A 26565-nucleotide genomic window follows, 5' to 3' on the forward strand; every position below is an offset into this window, starting at 1 on the left:
CAGGGAACCTGTGCAGAGTGAATTTCAACCATCCAGGAGTAAGCTAACTCGGTTTTCTGACCTGCAGGACTTTGTTTCTGATGTTCGAGGTGAGTGTTTCAAAAACAGAATTTGTTCACGGCAGCTGTTAAGTATGTACATTTTATTGTATACTAACTTAGCAGCTGTTATGCTGGTGCCCTTGCATGTGGTTATATTTGTCAGTTGAGTGACAAACCACTTTGTTCACACAAAGGTGGAACCAATTACAACTTGCAGAGATTTTATGGGTATTGTCGTTTAAAGGGACATACAATAACTCACATTACAAAAGTTGTAGAGCCGTGATGTGACCAGTGTTGGCAGATAGAAATTGCATGTTGCATGTGAATCCCCTTTCTAATTTCTCAATGACTTGACTACATAACATTTTTGTTTGCCTATATATATATATGTACTTGAAGAAGAGTTCCTAGACTCCCAACAACTGAAACCACTCCTTTGGCTCAGATTCATTGATGATATCATTGTCCTCTGAACACATGGCGAAACCTCCCTCACCACCTTCCTAAACCAACTGAACAACTTCACCACCCTCAAATTCACCTGGTTCCACTCCAATGACCAAGTGACCTTCCTAGATGTGGATATCCACATCCTGGGAGACCACTTGGAAATATCCATACATGTCAAACCAACCAACCACCTCCAGTATCTTCACTACTCCAGCTCTCACCCCCACCACACCAAAAAAAGCCATACCATTCTCCTTAACCCTTAGAGGCAGGGTTAGCATTTTTTTTTTCAGATAAAACCCGATTAAACCTGGGCAAAAGTGGTCTTTTTTTTTTTTTTTTTGAGGTTATGTTTAAAAATACAGATTTTAAAAATGAAATACATTTTCCCCCTGGTAGTAATGCATCATAACATTTAATTTGTATTGCTTTGTACCCTGTCCCAGTTATCTCTGGAGCAGGCAAAAAAAAAAAAAAAACGTCTGCGCAAGTAGTGATGCGAGATGACTCGACCAATGAAGTCATGACAGTCATGAGAAGTCACCTTATTTTCACTCGTACAATCACCTCCCAAGCATTGCCCGACCCTTTGGCCGAGTGGGTAGCACATCGCGCTGCGACGCGAAGGGTCCCGGGTTCGAATCCCGGTCGGGTTTGGTTGTTTGTGAATGTCCATTCATCAATTTCATCACTCATCCCCATCTTCGCAAATTAGCCAAGAGGCACAAAACGCGAAGTAAAATAAACTAAATCAATCAATCAACCTCCCAAGCGTTGTAAACGAACTTACGAAACACCCTGTGTACACACACACACACACACACACACACACACACACACACACACACACACACACACACACACACACAAACACACACACACACACAAACACACACACACACACACACACACACACACACACACACACACACACACACACACACACACCTCCACCCCCCCTGTTTTCCCACCCTCCATTAAGAGGAAGCTCGACTTTTCACGCCAAAGCGAGGAAGTTTTAAAAGTGCTCTGATTGGACTGAGATTTTTACACGTAATATCCCGAGGATAGCGGGAATCTGGGTGTGGCTGCTATACACTCCATGGAAGTTGAGATATTGACAAAGAATGGGCGGACAAGCACAGCACCCCCAAGAGAGGAAGGTGCAAACTTAAGAGTATTGCGAGGAATCGTTATTCATTTTTTATTTCTTAGGTCACACACTGCGTTGAAGAAACGTTATGTAAGAGGAAGCCACAAGCACCAAACCCCGAAGCGAGGAACCAACTAAACACAATAGTGTTCGTAAAACGTGAATAGAGAGGAACTACATGATGATTGGCGGTTCATTCGAAGCGCGCGCTGGTGTTTGACGGTCATAACTCGGCCCCCATTGGCTGCGCCAGCTGTCAGTAATCTGCCGTCGATCACGCCGCAACCCAAGCACCGCCCTCCATACCAAATCATATGGGAATAAATGTTGCAACAATGTGCGAGAGCGTCTCCGCGCCAAAAGGGGTGGAACAAGCTGGTTTCGGATGGCTTAGTAACGGTGCAAGCGGTACGACAGGCGAGGAACGTACGGTGGCCATTTTATACCTCGCGCAATTAGTCGACGTAAGGTGAAAGGAAATAACTGCAGGCCCGTAGCTAGAGGGGGGCAGGGGGGCAACTGCTCCCCCTGCGAAATGTACAGAACACATACCTACCTGGTATTCTCACTAATCTTTACAATTATATCCTGTATTACTCTAGAAACATAACAAAGACACTTATTGATTTTGTGATTTAATGAGGTGTGTGGGAAATAAAAGGAAATAAATGGGGAGTTGTATCTTAGGGAGATAGACTAAATTGTGGTAGAATGAAAAATTATTTTTATAAAAAGATGTATTTGAATTTTCATCACATGGACTTGTTACTTGTTTGGGTTAGTTCTTAACACCGCTTTATGCACAGAAAGGCTAATCGGGACTGGACCTACAGTTTAAAGTGGAAATCGAACCACCTTGCAATGTGCATCTACCACCACCATTGCATGGCATCAGATACTATTATTTCGATGGATATTGTGATTCGTTGGAGGCTGATCGCTGTTAGTATTGTCAGTTGGGATGTCTAGATAAAACTGTTTTAAAATATATCTTAATTCTGGACATTTAAGCCATGGTTGAATTTTCTTCACTTCCATTGGAACACCGTTAAGTCATGTTGATATTTACTTATATTGATTTATTTAACATAAAATATGTGTACCGTCACGTTGACCTAGAAGATGATCAGATGAGAGAATGAATGAAATGTATATATGAAATACAGGGTGTTCCACTCGGTCTCGGCCCAGGAGAATCCTGATTTCGGACAGAAACCTAATTTCGAATTTCTCTTTTTCTGCATAACCACTAACCAATTGTAAGCTGCCACTTAGAGCGATTTGATTCAAGATAGTTTTCAAATCCGAACTACAGAAGCTTAACACAAGGCTGCTGCGCAGTGTTGCCAACAACTTGAACGTAAAAGTCGCTAAAAGTCCTTAGAAAATCCGCTAGAAAGTCGCTAAATGAAATGTAAATGCTCTAGAAAAAGTCGCTAAATCAAATGTACTTTTAAAAAATAGCAAAAAGGTGAAAAAATCTAGTACTTGCCTATAAAAATATTTCCTCGTTACTTTCCTCTTCCTCTGAACGCTGCACTTCACACTGATTACCGATGTCAGATACCAAATCAGAGAGAAAATGCATTGCAAGAACGTTGTTTATTATTTCTGTGCACTTGGTTTTATGCAGACGAATGCATGCTGCACTGCAGCTGTCACCAAACCTTTTCATACATAATTCGGACAAGTGATTCACGGTTAGCAAAGAACAGTGTTCGGCAACGAATAAAGCTAAACCAGCTTCAGCACCAGAAGTATTTAAATTTTCCGGTTTGAACTGTTTTTCTGCTGTTTTGCAGAACAGAAGTAACCAAATCTGACTTTATGTTTCTGTGTTTCCGAAAGTTTTTTCAGATCAGTAGCTTTGGCATACAAATAGTTCTACTTTGGAGTACTTACAGTACACCTTTGCCGTGCCACTATCGACAGGGGCCAACTATTTGTAGAGTTTTCCCCACTCTTTCCAGCAATGTTGCTTGTATTGCGGTTTTCCCATACTGGACACTACCCTGTCCTGGTCTGCGCACAAATCCACACACAAACTTTATAATTTACACTAGCACTTCCTTTGTCACCATACACTACACAAAAAACTACAATCTGAACCCACGCACGACGCGACCGCCAAGTCAAACGTTCTGTTTTATAATAACTCAGCCGCAACGGAGCCAGGAGGAGTATCGGATAACAATGAGCTGTGAGCAGTGATGTTTACAAACATCACAAACCTTACTGGAAAAGGGGATACGCTTTGCTTCGGTTTCTCTTTGCGCATCAGAAGCGAATTGCGAGGGTGTTTACTTATTTAATAACTATGAAACGGTATTTAGACGTACCTACGCATATATTTTGTGAATTCTCCAGATTAGTTGCTAAAGAGCACACGAAGTATCCAGAAAAGTCGCTCGTCACCTTTTCACGTCTTTTGTCGCCAACTAGCATTACAAATCCGCCAGGTTTAGCGACTTCTCGCTAGAGTTGACAACACTGCTGCTGCGTTTCTTATCGCGCTGCGTTGGTCGCTTCCCCGATCCCCACTTCTCTTGGCAGAATGTAGAGCGCCCGCCGTAACATTAGACAAGAACTATAACTTGCATTCTAATTGATCACCTATACACTTTCATTGACAAAAGTTTATAATAAAATATTCAAATTAATTTTGAAAACAAATAGGCTACAACGTTATTAGCGTAAGATGTCAGCTATATTTTATGGTTCATTTGAACGAATTTTGCTGCGCATTGATCTTGCGTGCTCGCTACTTGTGGCTTTTGCCAGGCTTCATTTACTTACTGCGGATGCAAATATTTCCCGTAACTCTACAAAACATTATATTCGTCTCTTCCACAGTAAGAATCAACACACTCACTCTCTCTCTATCTCTGTAACAACGGCGGCAGACGATTAGTCATCTAGGAGTGCGGAAGGGGTACGAAATGAAATGTATGGAGTACGATGTTAAAAATATAGAATGCATGAAACCTTTAGCCACTACATCAAATACTAATCAACTTTTAGTATGTTTCTATGAAAATATGTCAATGAAAGTGAAGACTTCTGTAGGAACTAACTTAATTTTTGTATATATGTGTTATTTAGCATCGCTTTTCTGCCACTTTAGACCAAACAGGAAGATGAGGATGAATGATGATTAGATGACATTGATGAAGGGGAACTCAAAGCCGGGGCTCTAACCATTAAACTTCAGTGACAATATCAAAAGTCCACCACTTATTGGACTGTGCCATCGAGGAGGCACTTAATTTTTGCAAGTTTTTTTTTCTTTTTACCACAGCCAAAAACCACATGCTATGAAATTCGAAACGAACAAAGCTTGTTCAAGGCTGGCATGGTATACTATATTGTGTACAATGCTATAAGTTACAATCATAAAGAACTAAGTGTTGTTTTTATCAACAATACTCAAAAAAGAAAATATACTCACACTAAGCTACAGGTAATTATCGAAAGCGACAAAAAAAGAAGAAACAATTCTTAACAACAATGCTGACGGAAAAGATACAGCAGCCGCTGATCTTTGTAGAGACCGCATTGAAGCAAATGTAGCTTTCTAAATTTTTCGTTGTCTGCAAGATCCTTGAAAATCTTATTAACCTTTGCAATGATTATTTTATTTTGCTTCCTAGTGTCCTTTCGGTACGCTTCACTTCCACCGGCTAATGTTCCACACGTAAGATTCTGCTCCTCAATCCTCAATACTCAGTGGCGACGATTGGGTTCCAAAACCAGGGGGCAAGATACCAAAACTGAGGGGGGGGGGGGGCAAAAGCAGTATATTTTCCTTTGTAGATAAGATTTAGCATAGTGTGAGGGCAAGAGTGGCGAGAAGTGAGGGGGCAACTGCCCCCCTTCACCCCCTTCTAATCGCAGTTACTGTACTAATACTAAATAGATAACCAAATAGCCCTTTCACAAACAACATCGAAAATGAAACCAACCGCAAAAGTACGGTCACGGACACTTGTAGGTTGTAATGATTTATTTGAAAGTCAATGGTATTGTTATAATCCAGAAGTGTCCCTGACTGTACAAGGTGCAAAGTGTCAACTGAGCAGCTTAGAACAAGCGAGGCAACCCTAGAGGGCCAGGGGTGTGGAGGAGGCAAGGGGAAACTCCGAAAGCGAGTGTCCTTGACTAGACTATAATTGGCGTCAGCTTTAGTAAAGTGTAATATCACTCATTTAGAATTCATGAATACCTAAAAAGTTAGTTGTTCAAACAATGATGAAGTAACTTTCTTTGTAAACAAGAATTACAGGCTGTATTATCGATGTATATAAATGCCTGAATTATTGACAATTCATTTATATTTTGCATGAAAAGTGTTCACAATTTAGATTCCCTGCTGTCAAAAACTCTTCGTCACAAAAAGGTAAAAAAGGTAAAGTGCTCCCCTGTGCTTAGCACCACGCCATGAAGGCGTATAGGGGGTGTGGGGGTAACGCTCCACACTTTCTTCATCCGGTCGTGAGTGGGGGTGATGTGATCAGCATTAAGCCCCTGACCGCCTTTACCCCCCAGGGTTTCTCCCAGGTACCCTTGTTATTCGACGCTAGGTGGGCGCCGGGGCCACTTCCATCGTTAGAAAAGTTCCCGGATTTGAACCGGCCGGGGATCGAACCCGGGACCTTTAGCATGGTTGTCAGACGCGTTACCGACTGAGCCACCGCGCCACAAATAGGCACAACAAAAATGTTAATTAAATTAATTTCACTGTTTTAATGCGACGTAATACCCAGAAAAGAATATTCCCTCTTGTTTCTCTGCACCTGATTTTTATTTCACTAGCGTAGTTGCTGCATATATCAGAGAAGTAGCCTCTTGATTTTTTCCAGAATAATACACGAGCTTAATACATCCCGTGGCGTAAAAATTCTGCACATGGTCTACATAGATGTCAACGGAAAGTTTAAAGCTTGATGAAAACCTTTTATAGGAGTGTCTTCTCGACATCTGCGATATCAAAGCGTCAAGAATGATAAATAGAAAAAAAATCGACTTTGGTAGTTTTTGTTCCTTTTGTGCAGTCCTGGAAGACAATATGTGTAGTCATAGTTAAAGCCCGCTTATTTCTCTTTCGGTGGAGCCCTATTTCAAAGCCGCGGGTTTAGCTGCTTGCACATAACGTCCATTCCAGTGATAACTTGCACTTCTCCAGCATTCAGCATCCCAAGTTGACCACCGCCTGGAATTTCAGGATGCGGAAAGGGCTTCAGGACTGTTGATATGTTGTTTTGACATCAAATAGAACAGATGTATAAATTTTCAGATTCACACAATTTTTGCAAGATTAAAACCTAAATTGACGGTCTAAAATGGAAAGTTAGTCTCCTTGGATGCCCCAGTCATTACAAAGCTATCAAGGAGCACTTATTGGCGCGAAAGAAGAATCCCTTTAATTTTATTTTTTATTTTGTGCGAGACATGAGAGTGTATACATAGTTGTGTTTGTCCCATTGTGCACTCGTAAATGCATTCTCATCGTCACCCCAAGACATAAAAAACAACGAAAATAACTGAAGAAAAGAGAGTAAGTGTCGCGAAGTTTCGACCTTTACAATCGTTGAGGACACGGTGCAACCTAAAAAGATCAATATTGTTAATTGTGTACATTACCTTGTTTTTGCTGATCGCTGATTAAATTGTTTTTTACATACTTGTAAAATATTCATTGCATATTGAAAACACTTGTTTTCTAAAAATAAAACCAATCGAACGCAGGCTTAGGGTTGTCCGACCTGTGATGGCATGCTGTAACTGCTGTTGGCGTAAGTGAAGAGATTCCTTCCTAGAGTTTTCTCACTAGCCACTGGACTAACTGTGATCCTATATATGTTATACCCTTAGTCCCTTACCGTTGGAAAGAAGTATGCACACAAAATTACAAAGCAATTCGAACTTTCAGGATTCGTGATTTTGTTTATTTCCCTTCGCTCTTGTGCCAGGATGAGTGGCGATACAATTAAATTGATGAAGGGACACTCCTCACACACCCATGACGAGGCCGCGGGATTCGAACGCCGATACCCCTGGCGACGTAGCGTGCTGTTCTAACCATCATCCGCCACGAAGGCCAGCCTTTCAGGATACGTCCATTACAGTGTGGCGAGGGGGTTTAAACTTTCACGTTTAAAGGTAGGTTCCTGTCGCCAGGAAAGAGATGAGCATTTAAGCAATGTTTTCTTTCACCCATCCTACTGGTATATATCATTGTTGCAGTTTAGTGTTTCTATGCGAAGGTAAACTTCCCTCAGGGCAGAAGAATTCAGACAAGATTTTAGGTGTAAAGGGGGCGGCGCCTGGGGTGCGCGAGTGAGTGCTTGCGCACCCCTTAATTTTCTTCCGCACCCCTTCAGCACACCCTACGTTCAACTGATAACACTAACATTAATATGTAATATTATGTCATGTCATATTGAGCGCCGAATGATAGGTTATTATTGTATGCAACAGGCAAGCACTGAAAGAGGTACCAATACTTTTCTGTACTTGCGGCAGAATTTGTAAAGATCAGCGGTCGTTTTTCTTCTTTCGTCAGCATTGTTGTTATCAATTTTTTCTTCTTTTGTTTCTTAAGTGGTCTGTTCGTGGTTTTTGATAATTGCCTATAGCTTAATGTGAGTTATGTTTTTTTTCTTTTTTACATTGTTCATAAACGGTTTGTTTTCCGCCTACTTGTTCTTCCTTCCACTGGAGCAAAAAATTCAGGTGCTTTTAAAATATTACCTCACTAGGTCGTGCTCTGGAAATTATTTAATGCGAGTTGTAACATGAAGGGTAGTATTCTTCTTAATACGTTCTATGTATTTGTTCCACGAAAAATGTCCAGTAAACGTACCATTTCAAGCTTTTTCAAAGACTGTTAGGAAGAGGCCCAATGTTCACGAAGAAATTTTACAGTTCGTTGTTGGGGATAGTGTTGCAGAAGGGATTTTAAAGATGACACAGTTCCTGTGCCCTTCGCGTTTTGTCTTGTGGCAGACGGTGCCTTCATTGGTTACATTGAGAAGATTCAAAAATTGTCTTTTTAAGGGCAGGATGGATTTATTTTGTATTTCACTACTTTGTTCAACGTGTATCTGAATGTTTACACTGCATGGTATGACCACTTTCTTGGAGTAGAAGACTTAATACATATCATCATGGACGTCCAGGGGGAGGGCACAGAGTGGGGGGTAGGATCCATGGAAAATGAATGTCAGTCTTAAGTTATATACTTCACACATATATTTTAATTTCACTCAGTAATTTATGTTAATCAGTAGCGGCGATTAGGGATGCAGTTGCCCTCCGCTTTTTGCTATTTTTGCCCCTGAACTGTGCTAAACCTTTATCTACCAAGGGAAAGTAAACTGTCCTTATCCCTCTCCTCCCCTCCACAGTATTGGCACCAGGCTCCCTTAGTTTTGACAGGTTGCATGCGTGTTTCATGTTTTCCTTATTTTCAGAATCGCACCCCCTAACTTTATTTCTGCAACCCTTTAGCACCCCTAGATGAATCATTCTGGTGCCGCCGTTGGTGAAAAGGGATCGAAACTGCAGAGATATTTGAAGATACAGTCGTTGCATATTAAAATCAAGCTGAATGGAGGCATGAATTATCAGTTTTTCATAATTACATATTTCAAAGTTCTTACTTGGGAAAACCGTATTTTCTTCATAAAGTTTTGTGATGGTGTTTTAGTTTTTCCTTGGATAAATGGAAATTTTTCATAATGCAAAGGGAAATTATACTTTCCACTTTTTCAAACATCTGTTTGTTTTCTAAGTAAGAATTTACGGAGTTCCGTGATTAATAATGTAATGAAATCCGATTGCTCGTGTTCCCATCATCGCGGTTATCAGCTTAAAATGAGTTTGAGTTTTTGTTTTCAGTCCACTTTATGCAAAGAAAGTCTAATCAGGTCTAGTCTTACAGTTTAAAGTGGTATCCGAAACAGCATGTATCGAACTCAGAACCCCCTGATTACAAGGTGACGACGTTACCACTGCGCCATCGGGGAGAGGTCTTGGCTTAAAATTCGAAAGATTCCTTGGTAAAGGAAGCATTCTCTCTTTCAAGTTTTCATGTCCATGCCTATGTGCGCAATTTAAATGTAAGTACAGAGAAGTTCCCAATGTTTCCTTTTCTCTCTCCAAGCTACTCGTGAAGAAAAATATAAAAACCATTAACGTAAATAGTCATTTACAATTTTGAGAACGCCTTTACATGACTAATTGCATGATATGCTTACAAAATTTCAAGGTTGTATAAATCAGTTTGATTTATTTAAATTATGTGATTGACAAAAATCAGTGTTTCATGTCACTTTTAAAATAAAAGAAATATACAATAATGCACATAAGTAATTTGTGGATATCAGAATCACTTTTGGTGAAAATACATTAATTTCTTAATTTCAATAGTTTTTACTTAAAGTGGGCTTAAAATCACACTTAAACAAAGAAACAATTTCCAGGAAAAATTAAGTGGACAAATTATATGTACTCATGGAGTTAAACTCGTAAGAGTTATGAATGCAGCACTAGCCCCCCCCCCCCCTCGCCTTCCCAACAGATGCATAAAATCAGCTTAAATGTGAACTCCTTGGCGTCGCAAGGTGTTTTTTCGTGAAACGTCCTCTCCTTAATTAATTAACTGCCATATTGATGCTAAACTTCGTCACACCTTTTGCACTACTCAAATACTCTTGGTTTTGAGATATTGCATGAAATAGAAAGACGCAAACATTTGCACCGCACTACAGTGACAATGATTCATGGATTACTGACAAAGTAAATCGGCAGGCTTCCTTTGTAACTACATTTCTCGGAGACATTAGTTGCCACACAACAATCGTAACATAACCCCCCACCTATACTGTTATTGAAGAGTTTGGCTGGTTGTTTCCATCGCGGCTTCTCACCTTTGATCAAAGCCTTATCTGATCAATCTACAGCCAGGGCATTTGAAGCGGTGTTTGCTTTTCGTTACGTGTACTTCGTCTGTGGGCTGCATAGGAGTGCGCAGACACTCCGATTAAGGGGGAGGGGGGCCAAAAGCCTTGATGAAAACCAAGGGCGCCGACTTTTCAAAATTTCTGTGGGTGCGTATCAATGGCGGATAGATCTGTAATTATCAAGTATTGTATACTTTAAACAACTTACATGCACAATGATTGCAAGAGGCAATGATATTATCAACACGTTACTAAAAGAAAATACCACATTCATACAAATTAAAATGAAAAATCTTCATAAATGCAAATAATTTTAATTGTATTGCAGAATGAACTATGGAAGGATTTTGTTGTGAACAGAAACTACAAAATGACTAACTTTATGTACCAAATAATAATAATAATAATAATAATAATCATGACATGTTAACTTTCAATATAAAACACATTCCTTCTTACGTCATTTGCACTTCTGAATTTGTTTGCAATTTTGGTAATGTCAAAATTTTTAGTCATTTCTTTATGAACATGCAAAATTGCCAAATCATTCAATATTATTTGGGTCATTGTTGACCGCAAAATCGTTTTCAATCGTCTAAGTGCTGAAAATGACCGCTCAGAGGTACTAGAAGTAACAGGTATAGTTAAAATCACCCGTACAAACTTCACAAATTCTGTGATCATTTCACGCATGGGACCACTGTTTTCTCTACTTGAAATATTTGTAATGTCTGACAAGTTGGCCACTTTTTCTTTGTTCGTTCTGCATACATCTAGAAACATGTCCCTGTCCAATGTTAGCTTGTCTTTATCAAAGTCTGTCCCATCTCAATGTTTTAATTGCTTATTATTTTTTGATAATGGCAAGTGAGAAATATTTATTTTATTTTGTTTTTATCAAACTAAGAATCTTGTGGGTGCGGAGCACCCACAAGATTATTTATGTGGGTGCTCGAGCCCCGGAGCACCCACGTAGTCGGCGCGCATGTGAAAATCCAGTCGGGGAAATTAAAACCTCATTCTATATCAAGGGCCCATACCCAGGTTTTTTTAGGGCTGGGGGAGATGGGAGATCCTAAAATGTGGAACAAAGAGAAGGGCCGAAAATGCAGTTGGATTAGTTGAGTTGGATTATTTTACGTCACTTTTCTGCCACTTTTGGCTAATAATGTAATCGTGACGATGCGGATGATTGATGATATGATGAAATTGATGAAAAACACTTACAAAGAACACTCATGTCCAGACCGGGATTCGAACCTGGCGTCAGAGCGTGATACGCTAGCCACTCTGCCACGGTGGTAGGCGAAAAGCTGTTGGAGTATTAGATGTGACCAGCAATGCTATGGTGGTATTGCAAGGAGATATATAATTGTAGAGTTGCAATTATGATCCAAAGTAACGGGAAAAAATTAAGTCATCGATAGACACCCCCTCTCCCAACCTGACAATAAACAGCAAGTCGCTCACATTCAAAGTCTGTCACACAGCGTACAACTGAGTGATTATTTTTGCACTCAATTCTCAGAAGTATTCTTATAGTACGTTCCTCCGCAAACTGTGTTTTCAATTTTCCATTAATTTTCTTACATCAGCACCATTGAACAACCATGATAATTCTAGGATTTGATAATAATATATTTATAAATTTAATTATGCGCATTAGCAATGATTCTTCAATGCCCTTATAATAATTAACAAAAATTAGTGTGTCTGAATGAAATTATGTGTGAAATACATATAATTTAAGGTGGACATTCATTTTACAGTGGGGCGTTGGCCTGCCTTGCTCCTCCTTCCGGACGTTAATGGTGCCGGTGATTGGATGCCAAAACTTGGGGGTGCAAGGAAAGTTTACTTTTTCTTAGTAGATAAGGCTTAGCTCCAAGAGGCAATGTTCCGGGTGCAAAAAGTATAGGGGCAACTGCCCCCTTGTCCAATAATCGTTGCCACTGATCTGCAGAATTTTAGAAAAAAAAATGTACATGTCGCATTTGACGTAGTATCAGAATCATTCAACCACCTAAGTATGAAGGAGTGCTAAAAACAAGAAATTTTCCGGAATGTTAATGACAATAAATTTGTTAGAGGATAAAGAGGGAAAGTCCAATTATATAGTAAATAACGTAATTGCTTGGAACTCTCATTGACATGAAGATATTTCATTTTTCTTTAGTAGTATAATATTGTCGATAAGATTCCTCTACACTAAATTTCTAATCGGCAGTATTAAGGGACAACTGCCCCCCCCCCCTTTGCCCACTCCTATGGTGGGCTGTATTCTTGAGATTTGTTTTACAAATTTATACAACACATAACTAGGGCCCGGGACTTTATTGTTATAACTAGTGTGCGGATCAATATGCACTAAAAAAGTGGAAAATATACATGCATCTATGCACTAAAAACAAGTAAAATATGCACTCAAATATGCAAATTATGCACTAAAGAAAAAATATAGGCACAAAAAAATTCCTCGAAATACATTTATTTTTTAAAGTACTACACACACGTAGTGACCATTGAAGGTATAGACGAATTAACAACTGCTTCCATGTCAAGTAAGGTTGCAAAATCTTGTATTGAATTGAATTTACTATTTCCAGTTGTTAAACACAATATAACGAAAATCGTTAAGTAGTTTTGAATTTATGTAAATTGCAGTGCACTACAACATATCTCTCTAAATTTTAGTGATTTTTTTTCCCGTTTATCAGTTAGTATATCCTTGTATGAAGAAAAGGTGCGCTCCACACTACAACTTGTCACTGGACAATATTTCAATGCAGCTATGTCCTCTGGCGTGAGATCTTGTAATAGTTCTGTTAATTCACCTTGTAGCAGAACTTTCACTCTCCTATAATCCACTGTTTTAGTAAAACGATCTTGAATGATTTTTCCTTCCGCATCTTCACACAATGCAAACTACACTAATTCAAGGTAGTACAGACTGTTTACAAGGAAAAATCTCCGTTGCCTTATATAGGCCATTGAAGAATGCCGGGGGAGGAAATGCACGTGTTCTCTGTGTCATTTGCCAGGTATACGCGAGGGAGGGGGGACCGTCTGCCCTGCAGCCCATAAACAGGGGTTTTCGAACACCTGTGCTTGAAAATTTTACTCTCAGAAACACTTCACAGACGAAACATTAACCAAGTAAACAAATATATTTAAAAAAAAAAACTATCAATTTAATGATTTTTTCACGTAATATGCATTTATATGCGCTTACGCAGTAAATATGCACGAACACCTTAAATATGCATTTATATGCACTTTAAAAACCCCCTACAATCGGTTCGGAATGCTCTGAAAGAACTTTAGAACCGGGTTGCATATTAATTAGAGGACCCGAATAAAATATGCAAATATGCAAAATCCGCACTCTAGTTATAACATATTTTTTATTTGGCATCGAATCGAATACTCAGCTACGCTTATATGATGAAAATCAGCCGAAATAGACAAACTTGACAAGGCATATTTTAACATATTTTACCAATTTCGCGTCTTTACAACGTATTTCTTCAATTTTCTCATAAGAAGACATATTTCTGTATAATTTCGTAATTGTCTTGCACATAATCGGTTATTTTATAATTTATTCTTCGTACCTTTAACGCAACGGATAGTTTATATTATCGATGGCAGTATAATTAAATTAAGGACAAAGAAATTAAAAGAAGATGTGGCCCACCCCCGATTTTTTTTATCCTGTTGCAGTTGATAGCCGTGCGAACATTATTGAGGAAAGAATGTACTCTGTCATTGTTGTGCATGCACAAGACTCACAATAAACAAGTGTCAATTGTTCTCGTTTGTTTACCTTTTTCTCGCTTCTCACAACAATCAGTCAAAAGCAAAAATAGCATTCTGTACATTACAGCTCCTTCTCTATCGGCAATCGAGTACAGGAGTTTCAAGATATTTTTCGTTGGAGCCAGTGTGTATACCAGTGTCCTGCGGTGACATCGACACTTGGGGTAGCAATCAGTGGCGTGCCCAGGGAGGTTGTTGTGGGTCATAATCCCCCTCCCCCCTTTAGGGCCCAGTATTCCTAAAACTAGAACGTCAAAGAAAGGAAAGGATTGCAAAATGAGGAAGGACTACTAAAAAGAAGCGCGTGTTAATCCCACCCACTTTCGAAAATCCACAACATGTTGATTTGACTATTAAGCCAGAGATCCCGGGTTCGAACCCTTACTTTGCCATGGGTGTTATTTGTGTTTGTTCCTTCATCAATTTTATCGTACCATCTTGACGATTAGCCAAAAGTGTAGGAAAAGCGAAGTAAAACAAACCAAATTAAACAATCAATAAATGATTTGATTTATGCTACTTAGCGTGGCTGTCACATTTGGTTAATCGCGAAGATGGTACAATACAATTAATGAAGAGACAAACACAAAAAACACACATGCCGATGTAGGGGTTCGAACCCGCCACTCCTGGTGTCATAGCGTGCAGTGATAACCACTCCCCCGCGGTTGGTTGATTTGGTGTTTAATTCCACTTTATGTACATAAAAGCTAATCGGGACTGGACCCACAGTTTAAAGTGGGATCCGAACCACTATGTTCCTCCACCTGGTACCGATCCGGGGCACTTGCACTCCTCCACGGAGGTCCGCCGACAACAAGGATGAGTGGAAAGCTCTAACTATTCGGATACTTGGGTATCGGTAAAGCAAACTGTATATTTACTCAGTGGTACGTAAATTTCAATTGGATTTTTGAAACACCGTATTTGTATATGATTAACGTTTTTCCAAAAAAAATTGCATTGTTTGATTTCCCTAATTTCTCCATCTCACGATCTCGTCACTGAAGGATCCGGGCTCGAGCCCTGGCCTGTGCATGAGTGTTCCTTTGTAACCACTTCTCATCCGTTTAATTTAATCAACGTTCATCGTCATGGCAGAAGTTAGGTAAATTGATGGAAAAGCAACGCTAAAGAAAGGAAAAGAAAATACAAATAATTTCCTCCCAGTGCATCTGCAGAGCACTGTGAAATCAGGAGTCCAGAGTTCTCTGTTTATGATTGTCCCTCGTGCAATCACTTCCATAAGCTCGTTAGCTACTTATTGCCATTAAATCTATACAGCTAGAAAAAATGATGGAAGGTGGCAAAAATTAAATATATTAGAGGGGATGAACAGTTAACAAAACATACTTTTTTGTAGTTTCTTCAAAAATATTCATTTGTCTTTTTTAGTTCTGGGATACATTTTTCATTCCAAATTATTTCAGTATTCACTGCAGAGTACAACACCTACGAACAAGAATGCGCGCTCGTCACGGGTTCGAATCCCGGCCTGAATTGTTCTTTGTGAGGTCCCTTCATCAATTTCATTATATCATCACTCATCCTCATTTTCGCGATAAGGAAATGTGGCAGAAAGGTGAAGTAAAATAAACCAAACCAACAACAACAATTAGAACGCAAGTTTTCATGCCCAAATTAATACATTCGTATTTATGATTGTTTAGCTTACCCATTTTTTATTGTAGGCCAAATTATTTGTATATTTAAATAAAATTCTACTAAAACGAGAGCGAGAGAGAGCGCTAGCAAATATTTGTTATTTAATCATTCTATATTCCATATTTGAAAAAAAGAAAAGAAACCATAACACTTTTGTCTTCACATAATACAAGTACGTTCCCATTCATATACAAATAAAACTACGTACATCCCATATTATACATAATACATAGGGGCATGCATATTTCGTTTTTGACGAAAAAACGAAATTTGAAAAAACACATTGTAGTGTTAATTTTTCATGTTTTTGAAAGGTGTGAGATGCATTTTGTGACCATGTTTTGTCACAAAATAATGCGAAATGAACTGCAAAAAGTGAAATTAACTCTTAAACACGAAATTTAGGGTTTATTCACTGACGCGACACCTTCTGAGGTCTGAATTATCCTGAGAGTTATGCAATTCCCGGAAAATTGATTAATTGTGCTGTTAATATTGGAGAAGCAAAAATGGACTCCTTTACACAGAAATAAACTTAATACTCTGATAACTACATAAATGTGCTATTAGAAGTGAAATGTTAATTCTGTGGAATAAGTGTAGTTTTTAAATCAAATTTAGGATTATATTCGCAATTTTAAAACCTAAATGTCTTTTTATATACCACTTTTCATCCAATTTTTCACCGCTATAATACCGATATTTTATTTTATTTACCGCTTTTGAACCTGAAATTGGTTCAGTTTTTGTACCGAAATTTTGCTTTTTTATTTACCAAAAATATGCGCCTCTAATAATACATATTGAACAACGTTTAAAAGGTTGTGTAAATACAGAGAACATAAGTACTGCAGAAAATTTTCCCCTGAGTTCTTTAGAGGATTTACAAAGGAATCTGTCCTATAGGAGATAGACTAGAGGACCTGAAACCACGGACTTTCAACCATTGGAGAGGGCGGCGAGGGGGCAAGGGAGGTACAGGCAGAAATCTTATCTTTCCCCTTCGGCCGGTTGTCTATACCTGGATCTGGTAAGGCGGAAGAAGAGCCAGCTAGGGTATCCAGCCTTGCCAGCTGATCACATCGAGGGACTAGAAGCGCGTGTAAAGATGTGTTGCATATGAACTGAGGCTTCAAGATAATAAATATTGTGATTTGAAAATAATTAGTGACGTGAGATTGATTGATCTATCTCTGCTAGACTAGCTACACCTCAATGCACGTCACTGGTGTATACTCTGTCCTGGCTTAGAATAATTGCAGTGATCCTCACGATATTTCCTATATTTTCCCACCACATTCTTCGGTTAAAGGAATTCTGTCTTTATTTAATACCCCACCTTAATCCATCTTCCCCGAATAATGAGAAATTTGAAAGTACTGTTGTGCATATATTTAGTTTTACAGGGAATATTTCTGCATTTTCTAACATTTTACATTTTTTATGACATAATTACATACATATTTTACAGTATTATAGGACGTAAAGTCCTGGACCCTACACATAACACATGCCCTAAGCTCTTGTTCTCCCTTATTTGCATAATGACGATATGACCACGAGCAGTGTTAATAATATAGAACATTGACAAGTATCAAATTGAAAATCTAATAGATTATTATGAGCAGTAATTAAGTTGTGAGAATTCTTTAAGGGTATGCTGTAATTATGAAAATCTTTGTTTTGTTAAATGCTGGGACTTTTATTTCTAAAATATAATATCAATACCAGACAAATTGCTGAGTGGTCTTGAGCTCCACAGTTGGCGCCACTGAGATAAATCTTACCTGGGCAATTCCGTTGAAGATTTTTCACCTATTTGATGTTCTTACGTACGAGCAACACTCCAGTGCAAAACAAATTTTCGTACATGTACGTTCAAAGGAAATAAAATCAGCTACTCAAAATTCATGGTAATGTAGTAAAAAGTCCTGGAAATATAGAAACTTTTTTTTTCATCTATCCTTTCATATCATATTTATCGAGAAGTTACCTCAAAGACACTGGGGTCACCTATCCAGGTCCTTCTCTCACAGACCCCTTACAAAAGCACTGAACGGATCAATGCTCTTCTTCTTTTCATTTTCACATTATTTCCTAATTCCATCTACAAGAAAGAATGCTTTTAATCTTCTAGTGTCATTAGTGTGCCAGAGCAGGTGTTGGTTGGGCCATCCATACCTCTCATCCCTTTGCCACAGCATTCCTTTAAAATGAAGTTTAAAAAGCCTCCCTTATGAAAATCCTTGACATACCACTGTATGGGGTACAGAAAAAGTTTCACAAGCAAACCCGTGAATTGCTTTAAAGAAAATGCAAGGGGGGTGGGGGTCGAGATACATGTACATTTGATTCCAAAGTGAAGTTATTTATATTCAGACAGAAACACGTATATTGCTGGGTGGTTTATGCTTGATTGTTGTTATTTGTATTCTTCTGAGTTGCTGTTTTCCCTTTTTTAGCTTAATAGCGATGATTGGATGGAATTTATGATGAGGCATGCCGGAATTAGTACTAGACTCCTGTGTAATAGGTCGTGAGTTGATTACTGAAAATACTTCTCCACCAGAAGCGGTAAATCTACTATTGGAAAGGTTGACGTATCTTCATAAAAATAAATTCACAGTACCATTTATACACGATTTGTATGTTATGAAACGAGTGAATTATGGGCAAATAATGATTGCTTATTTAAATCATAGCTTAATCTTATGTACTCGTGGTGGACCAATCGGGAGGCTGTTACGCTGTCACGCGGGCACACGGATTTGATTTCCAAGGTGGGCGATCTCCACGTCAATGCGTCCGCTATATCTCAAATAGGTTATTCGAGACGGGGTTACAGTTTAAAGTGCTATCCCAACCACTGTGTGCCTCTATGGAGAATCGAGACGTATTTGTTCTGCTTGCAATTTTTAACCTGGCAGGACGCACGCTGTGTAATTTTAATTGTTTTAAAGCTTGTACTTAGTAATACCTTTATTGATTAATTTAATTTTATTAATTTTTGAACATTTGAATGGAATCACAGAATTGATAAAAACGAGAAAAAAATAACATGTTGAAACACCAAACTGAAACGTGTGAGCATGCGTTGGGTTAAATTTATCCAGGCAGTTTCTAAGATCCTGCTAACTAACGAACTAACTCAATGGGCCATATTATCGGTTACGTCACTGGCAGACTGCTGCATTTGGAACGCTTTTTCTCCTTATGCTATACCATTCGAGCTAGATCGCAAGGCAGGGTCGGCTTTAGGGCGGTGCAAAGGGTGCCACCGCACCGAGGAGGTATAGCTGTGATGGCGCGTCAGTTAAGATTAATTTGAATGTTGTGTTGCCTCTGCACTAAAACCATCCTTTCTGATATATTTTGCGATATGACGGAATACTTCCTAATTTCGCATGTCATATTTGTAGGAGACAGCGACAGACGCAAGGGGCTGATGGTATTGCAGCATCCCTAAATCCATGAACGAAAAAATAAAAATGTGGGAAATGTTTGAGAGATCATTTTTTTTTTTTTTTTTGCTCACTACACTCGCAATACAAATGTTTCCAGAAGGATCATACCAAGTTTATACTTAGGCCTATTACTTTGAAAATATTGGCGCATTATCAAACTAATGTTGTTTTTGGTTTGCAAATAAACATATTTGCCAAAAGAAAAAATCGTTCTTTTAGACATCATCAAATGTTTCTGCTTGGGGTCTCGGGTTTGATACGCGGTGGAGGCATAAAATGGTTCGAATCCCACTTCAAGCTGTAGGTCCAGTCCCGATTAGCCATACTGGTACAAAGTGGACTTAAAACACCAACTCAATAAATCAATCAAATGTTTCTTCTCTTAAAACTAATTCCGACAGAACTAGAAGATTTTTCTTCCTAAAATTGATGTGTGGCGCCGAATTCTTTTCTGATCGGGGCCCAGGAGTGCTCACAAAGAAGATTCATGGCGTTCCTGAGTCATGGGGATATTTAGGGGGACAAGATTCTATAGTTTAGCTACCAATTATACATATCTTCACACAAAAATGTGGTGATAGTTTCGTTTGATTCACTTGTTATTGATTTTTAGTTATGGTTGTTATTATGTACAGTTTTTCTACCTACCTGTGGGTGATCACGGCGATGGGATAGAAATGAAACACCCTCTCTTATGCCTTTAGAATCGGTTTGGAAGGGTGGGGGAAATGCTGTTCTCATTAATACAAGGTTAGTGAAGCAAACAAACTAACAATGGCAGTGAGACTCAGCAGTTTTGTACGTTTTATGTTAGCAAACATGAAAGTGAGCCGTGCCTTTTCTTTCTTGTGTCTTTTAATTTCAACTGGATCCTGATATCCGGTTCTGATTTTCGGTTCCGGATACCCGATTTTTATTTTCATACCAGATCCGAATCTACAGTTCTAGATTCAGATGTAGATAATTATGCATCTCCCATTTTTTGTTGTATTTTATTTATACTACTTACGATACTCGTACGTTATGCTTCTAAATTGAGCATAGAAATGAGAGAAGAGAAAAGAGAGTTGTCATGGTTTTCTCTTTCGTCCTATTGTTCGCAAAGTTAGCATATAATTACCGGGAAAAGCAACTTTAGAAGTAAATAATAAACCTGTTACATTTACGTACCTAAAAAGTAACAGAGTTGCAGTTATTCCCTTTGGAATGTAACTTCGTTACAGTTAGGTACTCGATGAATGTAAGTATTAGTTGCAAACGGCGGCATTATAAGTAACGAATTACTTTGAAGCACTGACCCATCTCCACTATTTACTTACGTACATAGTCTAATCTTCACCTTCCCGTTGCAAATTTCAAACACTTCTGCCTTATAGTGTAAACTAACTAACTAACTCTCTAGCCTTCTTAAACCCGAAGGTTCATGGCTGCAGCAACACAGGCCTTCCATCTGTCCTCATCTTGAGCAAGATCTATATACTCTTTTCCATCCCTACCTATTTCCTTTAGGTCTATCTCAACGTTCTCCCTCCATCTTCGTCTTGGCTTTCCTAAAGGTCTCTTACCTTCAGGTTTCCCATCAAGAATCCAATAAACTCCTCTTTCCTCTCTTATAGTGTAAAAAATATAATAAAATTAAAGTTAAATTGTAAGCAAGAAATGCCATCTATCCCCACGTGAAATCACACATTCCAGTTTGGTACCTTTCTTGAGGTTACTTTTTAAAAATTGTAAATAAGCGAACATTACACAAGAATGAACCCACCACGACAACTAGCGCCCCCCCAATCTTATGACCCTTTGCCTCACAGAGGGTGGTATTGATTATTTTGGGCATCACTACTCGAGCAATATGGTTTACCATTGGATCTGATCCCAACAGATACATGATACTACCATTGACGGGAGTTGAAAAACAAAATGGTTTTGCAGTTAAACCTGAGTTATATGTATGTCAAGGTGAAGAGAAAATAATACGTATAACCATAGGCGCCGACTCCATAGGGCTTGGGGGGGGGGGCAAGGCCCCCAATATTAACTATGTAGGGCAGAGCCCCCAAATAATTTTGCTTAAGAGGATCTAATGTATTATTTTGCTTCTCTTGTAAAGTTTACTCTGAATTGTGCCACATGAACTTAACTTTAAATAAACATTTAAAATTTTCTAGACCATCAACTTTGGGGGGGCTGAGACCGCTAAACCATCAACTCTGGGGAGGCTATGACCAGAGACAGTCTGAGTATTGTTAAAATGTTTACTAAAAAGAGTTTCAAAAGACGATGTGCATGAACTAGGGTAGTGGATGGGACGTTCGGGCTACAAATGGCTCACATGACATTCTGAACGAGGTCATTGATATATTAGGGAGATCTGTTTTGCGCTCCGTGGTAGCAGATATTAAAAGTCGGGAATATTTTGCTATTATGGTTGACGAAACTTGTGACATGTCCATCCGTGGTATATTAATATTCTGCAAAAAATTGATATTTTTGAGGAATTCATGGGCTTTTATTAGGGGTGTGCGGGACGGGATCGGGACAGGAAATGTTCGAAATTTCCGGAAGCTCTGAAAATCTCGAATTCTACACGTCATTTTCACTTTAAGTGATTTGTGGATTAAATACTAACAATTTACGATAAGTTCCAGAAATTGACAATGCAGAAAACGTCGAGAAATAACGACATTTTAAAATGAGCATTCGGTATTTCCCGACTGCTCGGGATCGGGACGAGAAATTTTTTCCCCGATCCCGGTCCCGACTTTTCAGAATCCCGCACACCCCTAGCTTTTACGAGATTCCGAACGCTGAGGCCAAAACTTAAAAAAGGGAGAAAGTGAGTTATTCATTAATTTTTTTCAGTGATCGGAGCCCCTACGTATAACTGAGAATTACTTTCAAAACTGATTTACATAACACGCCATTATTAAAATAAGTGCATATATTTTGAGTTACAACATACAGTATAATACAGGTCATTTCTGTCATAAAGTGCTAAATTAACGAATTTAAAAGTTAACAGTTTGATTCTTAAGTACATTACATTTGCCACTTTAATAGTTTTATGTCGATTAGCGTCCACTTCCCGTATACAACTTACTTTCTGGTCAAGCATGTAACTTTTCCTCTCTCATGAATTTAATCATATCATCATTCATATTCATTGTTGCAATTAGCCAAAAGTGACAATAAGACGGTGTTAAATAACAAAAATCAAATAAAATCAAAAGGAAAATAGATTAAAAAGAATTATGTAATATTTCAGGAAACATATAAGCAGCATGACTTTTTCTTTGCCAAAGAGGGGGGTGGGGTGTACTGGACCCTGTGCTCTTTTAGTTATAGCTACAACCCCCCCCCCCCCCCCCGGTACGCATTCATGGATGTCCTGATTTTCTGTTCAGAAAACCTGGTCAACCTAGTGTACGTACAAAATAAAATTGGTATCTTGTTCTGAACAACTGCGTCAAATCTCTTCTGATTTCATGCCGCGTGCCGCCTCTGTTTGTTGTCTTCTTTGTGACACCGCCGCGCCGCACTCCCCTTTCTCGCAATTCCAGACCGACCGCCGCCATATCCACCTATCCTGTTGCGTATTTGTGTTTTTGTGTGACATTGTTGTAGCTTGGTTACGTACAAATCAACTGTATTTTATGTTATAGGTATAACACAGAATTACCTATAAATGCATTACGTACAAGTAAAGGTTAATTAACACGTTTTAAAATTATATTTTCCCAAGACCTACAGTAATTGACGTATAAAACCGAATTACGCAGAACTGAGTTACGTATGAAGGAATGTGGATCGTGACAGCTACGTTCAGATTGGGTTCGATTGTTGGGCAGATTAAAAAACCCAAACAAAGAGGCTGATGTAGAATAGGATATCATATTGTATCAACTTGATAATTAATAGTTAATTCAAATCACCAAATTTCGTACTTGTAACTAATAGTTTCGAAAATATCGCAACACCAAATATACCATGTGATATCGGTTTGGTGTTTGATTTCTTTTTTACTTAAACCTATCCAATCATTAATTTTACCTTTACACCAAGCACCATTGAAGTGTTTATCGAACCTATTGGTAAACAGCTAATAAACACAAGAAACCAACCAACACAATAAACAGCGTCTAAAATAGAGGAGAAGCATAACCAAAATCTCTCTCTTTTCTGTCCGGTTTAATTGATTGATTTGGTGTTTTAAGTCCACTTTATGCACAGTAAGGCTAATCGGGACTGAACCTACAGTTTAAAGTGGGATCCGAACCACTGTGTGCCTCCACCGGGTATCGAACCCGGAACCCCTTGATTACAAGGCGACGACGTTTCTGTCCGATTTAAGTACTAGGGTATAATAATCGGAGGTTGAAATATTCAGCTAATGAAGGTTTTTCTTCTAATCTGGTAATACGCTTTCTACTTTTCTAGTGATTAACATTTTATGTTGCAGTTGCAGGTGCATAAAAATACATGTTTGGTTAAAAATATATTTTAACGCCAAAAAGAAAACTTGTGAACTATCGGTCATTCTTAACGCGTCCTCAGGGCCTCCCCGATGGTGCATTGGTTGCGTCGTCGCCTTGTAATCAAGGGGTTCGGGGTTCGATACCCGGTGGAGGCACATAGTGGTTCGGATTCCACTTTAAACTGTAGGTCCAGTCCCGATTAGCCTTACTGTGCATAAAGTGGACTTAAAACACCAAATCAACCAACCAACGATTTGTGAAAGTTTTGATGAATTTACTTACTTTTATAGCTCGTAATGCAAGATAATACAGTTATTCAAAATTTTCTTGTGAAGTAATACATTTCAAGCCCGATGAGACGCGGCAAGAAATTTAATAAAATTCCAGATTGTTTCTTGCAGACAACAGGAGCCTACTAGGCGTATGTCCACAATTTAGATGCGAAGAAAATCGTAAACATCAAGAAGTTTTAACTTGCATTTTGCTATTTATGGTCAAAATTATATGTATACTGGTTAATTGCGGCGATGAGGATGAAATATTAAATATGTGATAAAAGAAACACAATCTAAAGGCAGCCACGCCCTGACCAAGATTAATATCATGACTCATTGAATTTGCTGTCAGAATTATTAGGTCACTCCACTAGACACTAAATAACAAAAGGGGAAGTGAGTTACATTTTCCTTCAAAATTCGATTACTTTAAACAAGAAGAGTAAAGTTATATACACCTGTTTCTTCAATCTATTAATATTTCCAATATCAATTTTCAGAATTTTATGGAGTTGATTGTATCAATATATATTTCAATGTATAATAATTAGGATTATTAAAGTATAATGAAAGCGTTCGTTATAATTGAATCGAATTGTTGTTTTAAGTCGACTTTATGCACAGAAAGACTAATCGGGACTGGAACTACATTTTAAAGTGGAATCCGAACAACTATGTGTTTCCACAGGGTATCGAACCCTGTAATTCGAAACCCTGCCACTGCACCATCAGGGAGGCCCACACAGACCTATTATAAGTCTTGAAGTAAAAATCATATGTTGCAACAAAAGGAAAGAAGTTAATGACGAACTATGCATGCAAAAACAATAGTAATTTCTCATACGCACATTCTTCGTTTGGCAACTTCACTCATTGCCATACCATTTCTTCCCTCTAATCTCTTCAACGCTGTCACTTACATTGTACTTAATTCCTAGCCATACAAGCGATTTCAGGATTATTGTGTTTCTGCACAGCAACAACAAGAGAAGAGGGCCTTGGGGAATACTGCACACACTCAAAAAGCCAAAACATAGATATCAACTGAGCAGACGGTCCCACGAATCACAACTAGCCTATTGCCACTTTCAGGTGAATGTGGAGGAGGGGATATAAATTATATACGTATACATACGTATATAAACACAACTGTTTATTATTATTATTATTATTTTATTTATTTGCTTACTTAAACATCCTCGTTGTTCCCAACGGAGAGAAAACCACAACCGTAAATCTTGGTGCGTTGCCAGAATTAATTATGTACAGAGCATTCCCCGACATTCACTACGAGACTCGGCGGCAAGCGGCCCGGTAGCAGCGCTTGTCTTTCCCTGTGAACGGGGTCCGTGACAGTCGCTCGAGTCGGCTATTAAAATTACAGTTTTCATATTGCGTACTAACCTTGACTACAGAAGGTGTTGAAAATGATGTCCCTCTGCTACAACACATTCCTGGCATCTCCGAAAGAAATTGGCATTTACACGTGCAAGTTCGTTTACTACTGTAATTCTCCCGATTTCTCGTACAATACTCTCTTTTAACTCACGGATGGTGTGCGGATTGTCTTTGTATACTTTATTTTTTAGATTTCCCAATTTTTCTTTCCACTTTTATTCAGAACTGACACTGTTACTCTAAACTTTTTTACGAGGTTTAATATAGTGGTCCTATGTGGAAGGGGAACACCAGGAAATTTCGTTGCAAAACGTCGTTGCACTTCTCCACAATTCCTCTTTCCGAAGTAACACTCGACAACGTAAATTCTTTGTTGCAATGTAAATTTTGTTGTGCCATATTAAGCCACAATCTTCAACACCCGGACACGACACAACACAACTTCCGAGGGAAGATTATACTGGCGTCAGTCTGCAACGTCAACAGAAAGGGAAGGAGAGCGAAGGCAGGGAGAGCGAAAAAAAACAGACTGTAGCGTGCGACTGTCGCGGACCCGTTCACTGGGAAAGACAAGCGCTGACGCCGGGCCGCTTGCCGCCGAGTCTCGTAGCGAATGTCGGGGAATGAATGCTCTGTAGAAGTGCTGAGATGGTGTGGAATGAAATTAAGGGGCGCGGTGTTGAAAATAAAGAAAACACGAAACATGCATGAATGTTTTAGCCACTAATTGAAATTCCAATAATATGCCAATGAAAGTGGATAAAACTAGCGAAAGGTGTCCCGGGTTCGATACCCGATGGAGGCACACAGTGGTTTGGATCCCACTTTAAACTATAGGTCCAGACTTACTGTGAATAAA

General features: G+C 38.8%; 1 protein-coding gene across 3 annotated transcripts in view; it reads left to right on the forward strand.

Moving 5' to 3' along the window:
* Positions 1-26565, forward strand: part of LOC145991979 (uncharacterized) — a 145864-nt gene that overhangs the window by 24793 nt on the left and 94506 nt on the right. For all 3 annotated transcript variants that reach the window (XM_083127972.1, XM_083127971.1, XM_083127973.1), the window contains exon 4: positions 4-89. In XM_083127972.1, the coding sequence (XP_082984098.1) occupies positions 4-89 (86 nt within the window). The remainder of the gene's footprint in view (positions 1-3; positions 90-26565) is intronic.

The sequence above is a fragment of the Lepisma saccharinum genome, chromosome 9 (assembly GCF_977018435.1).
Source record: "Lepisma saccharinum chromosome 9, izLepSacc3.1, whole genome shotgun sequence".
Taxonomy (NCBI): domain Eukaryota; kingdom Metazoa; phylum Arthropoda; class Insecta; order Zygentoma; family Lepismatidae; genus Lepisma; species Lepisma saccharinum.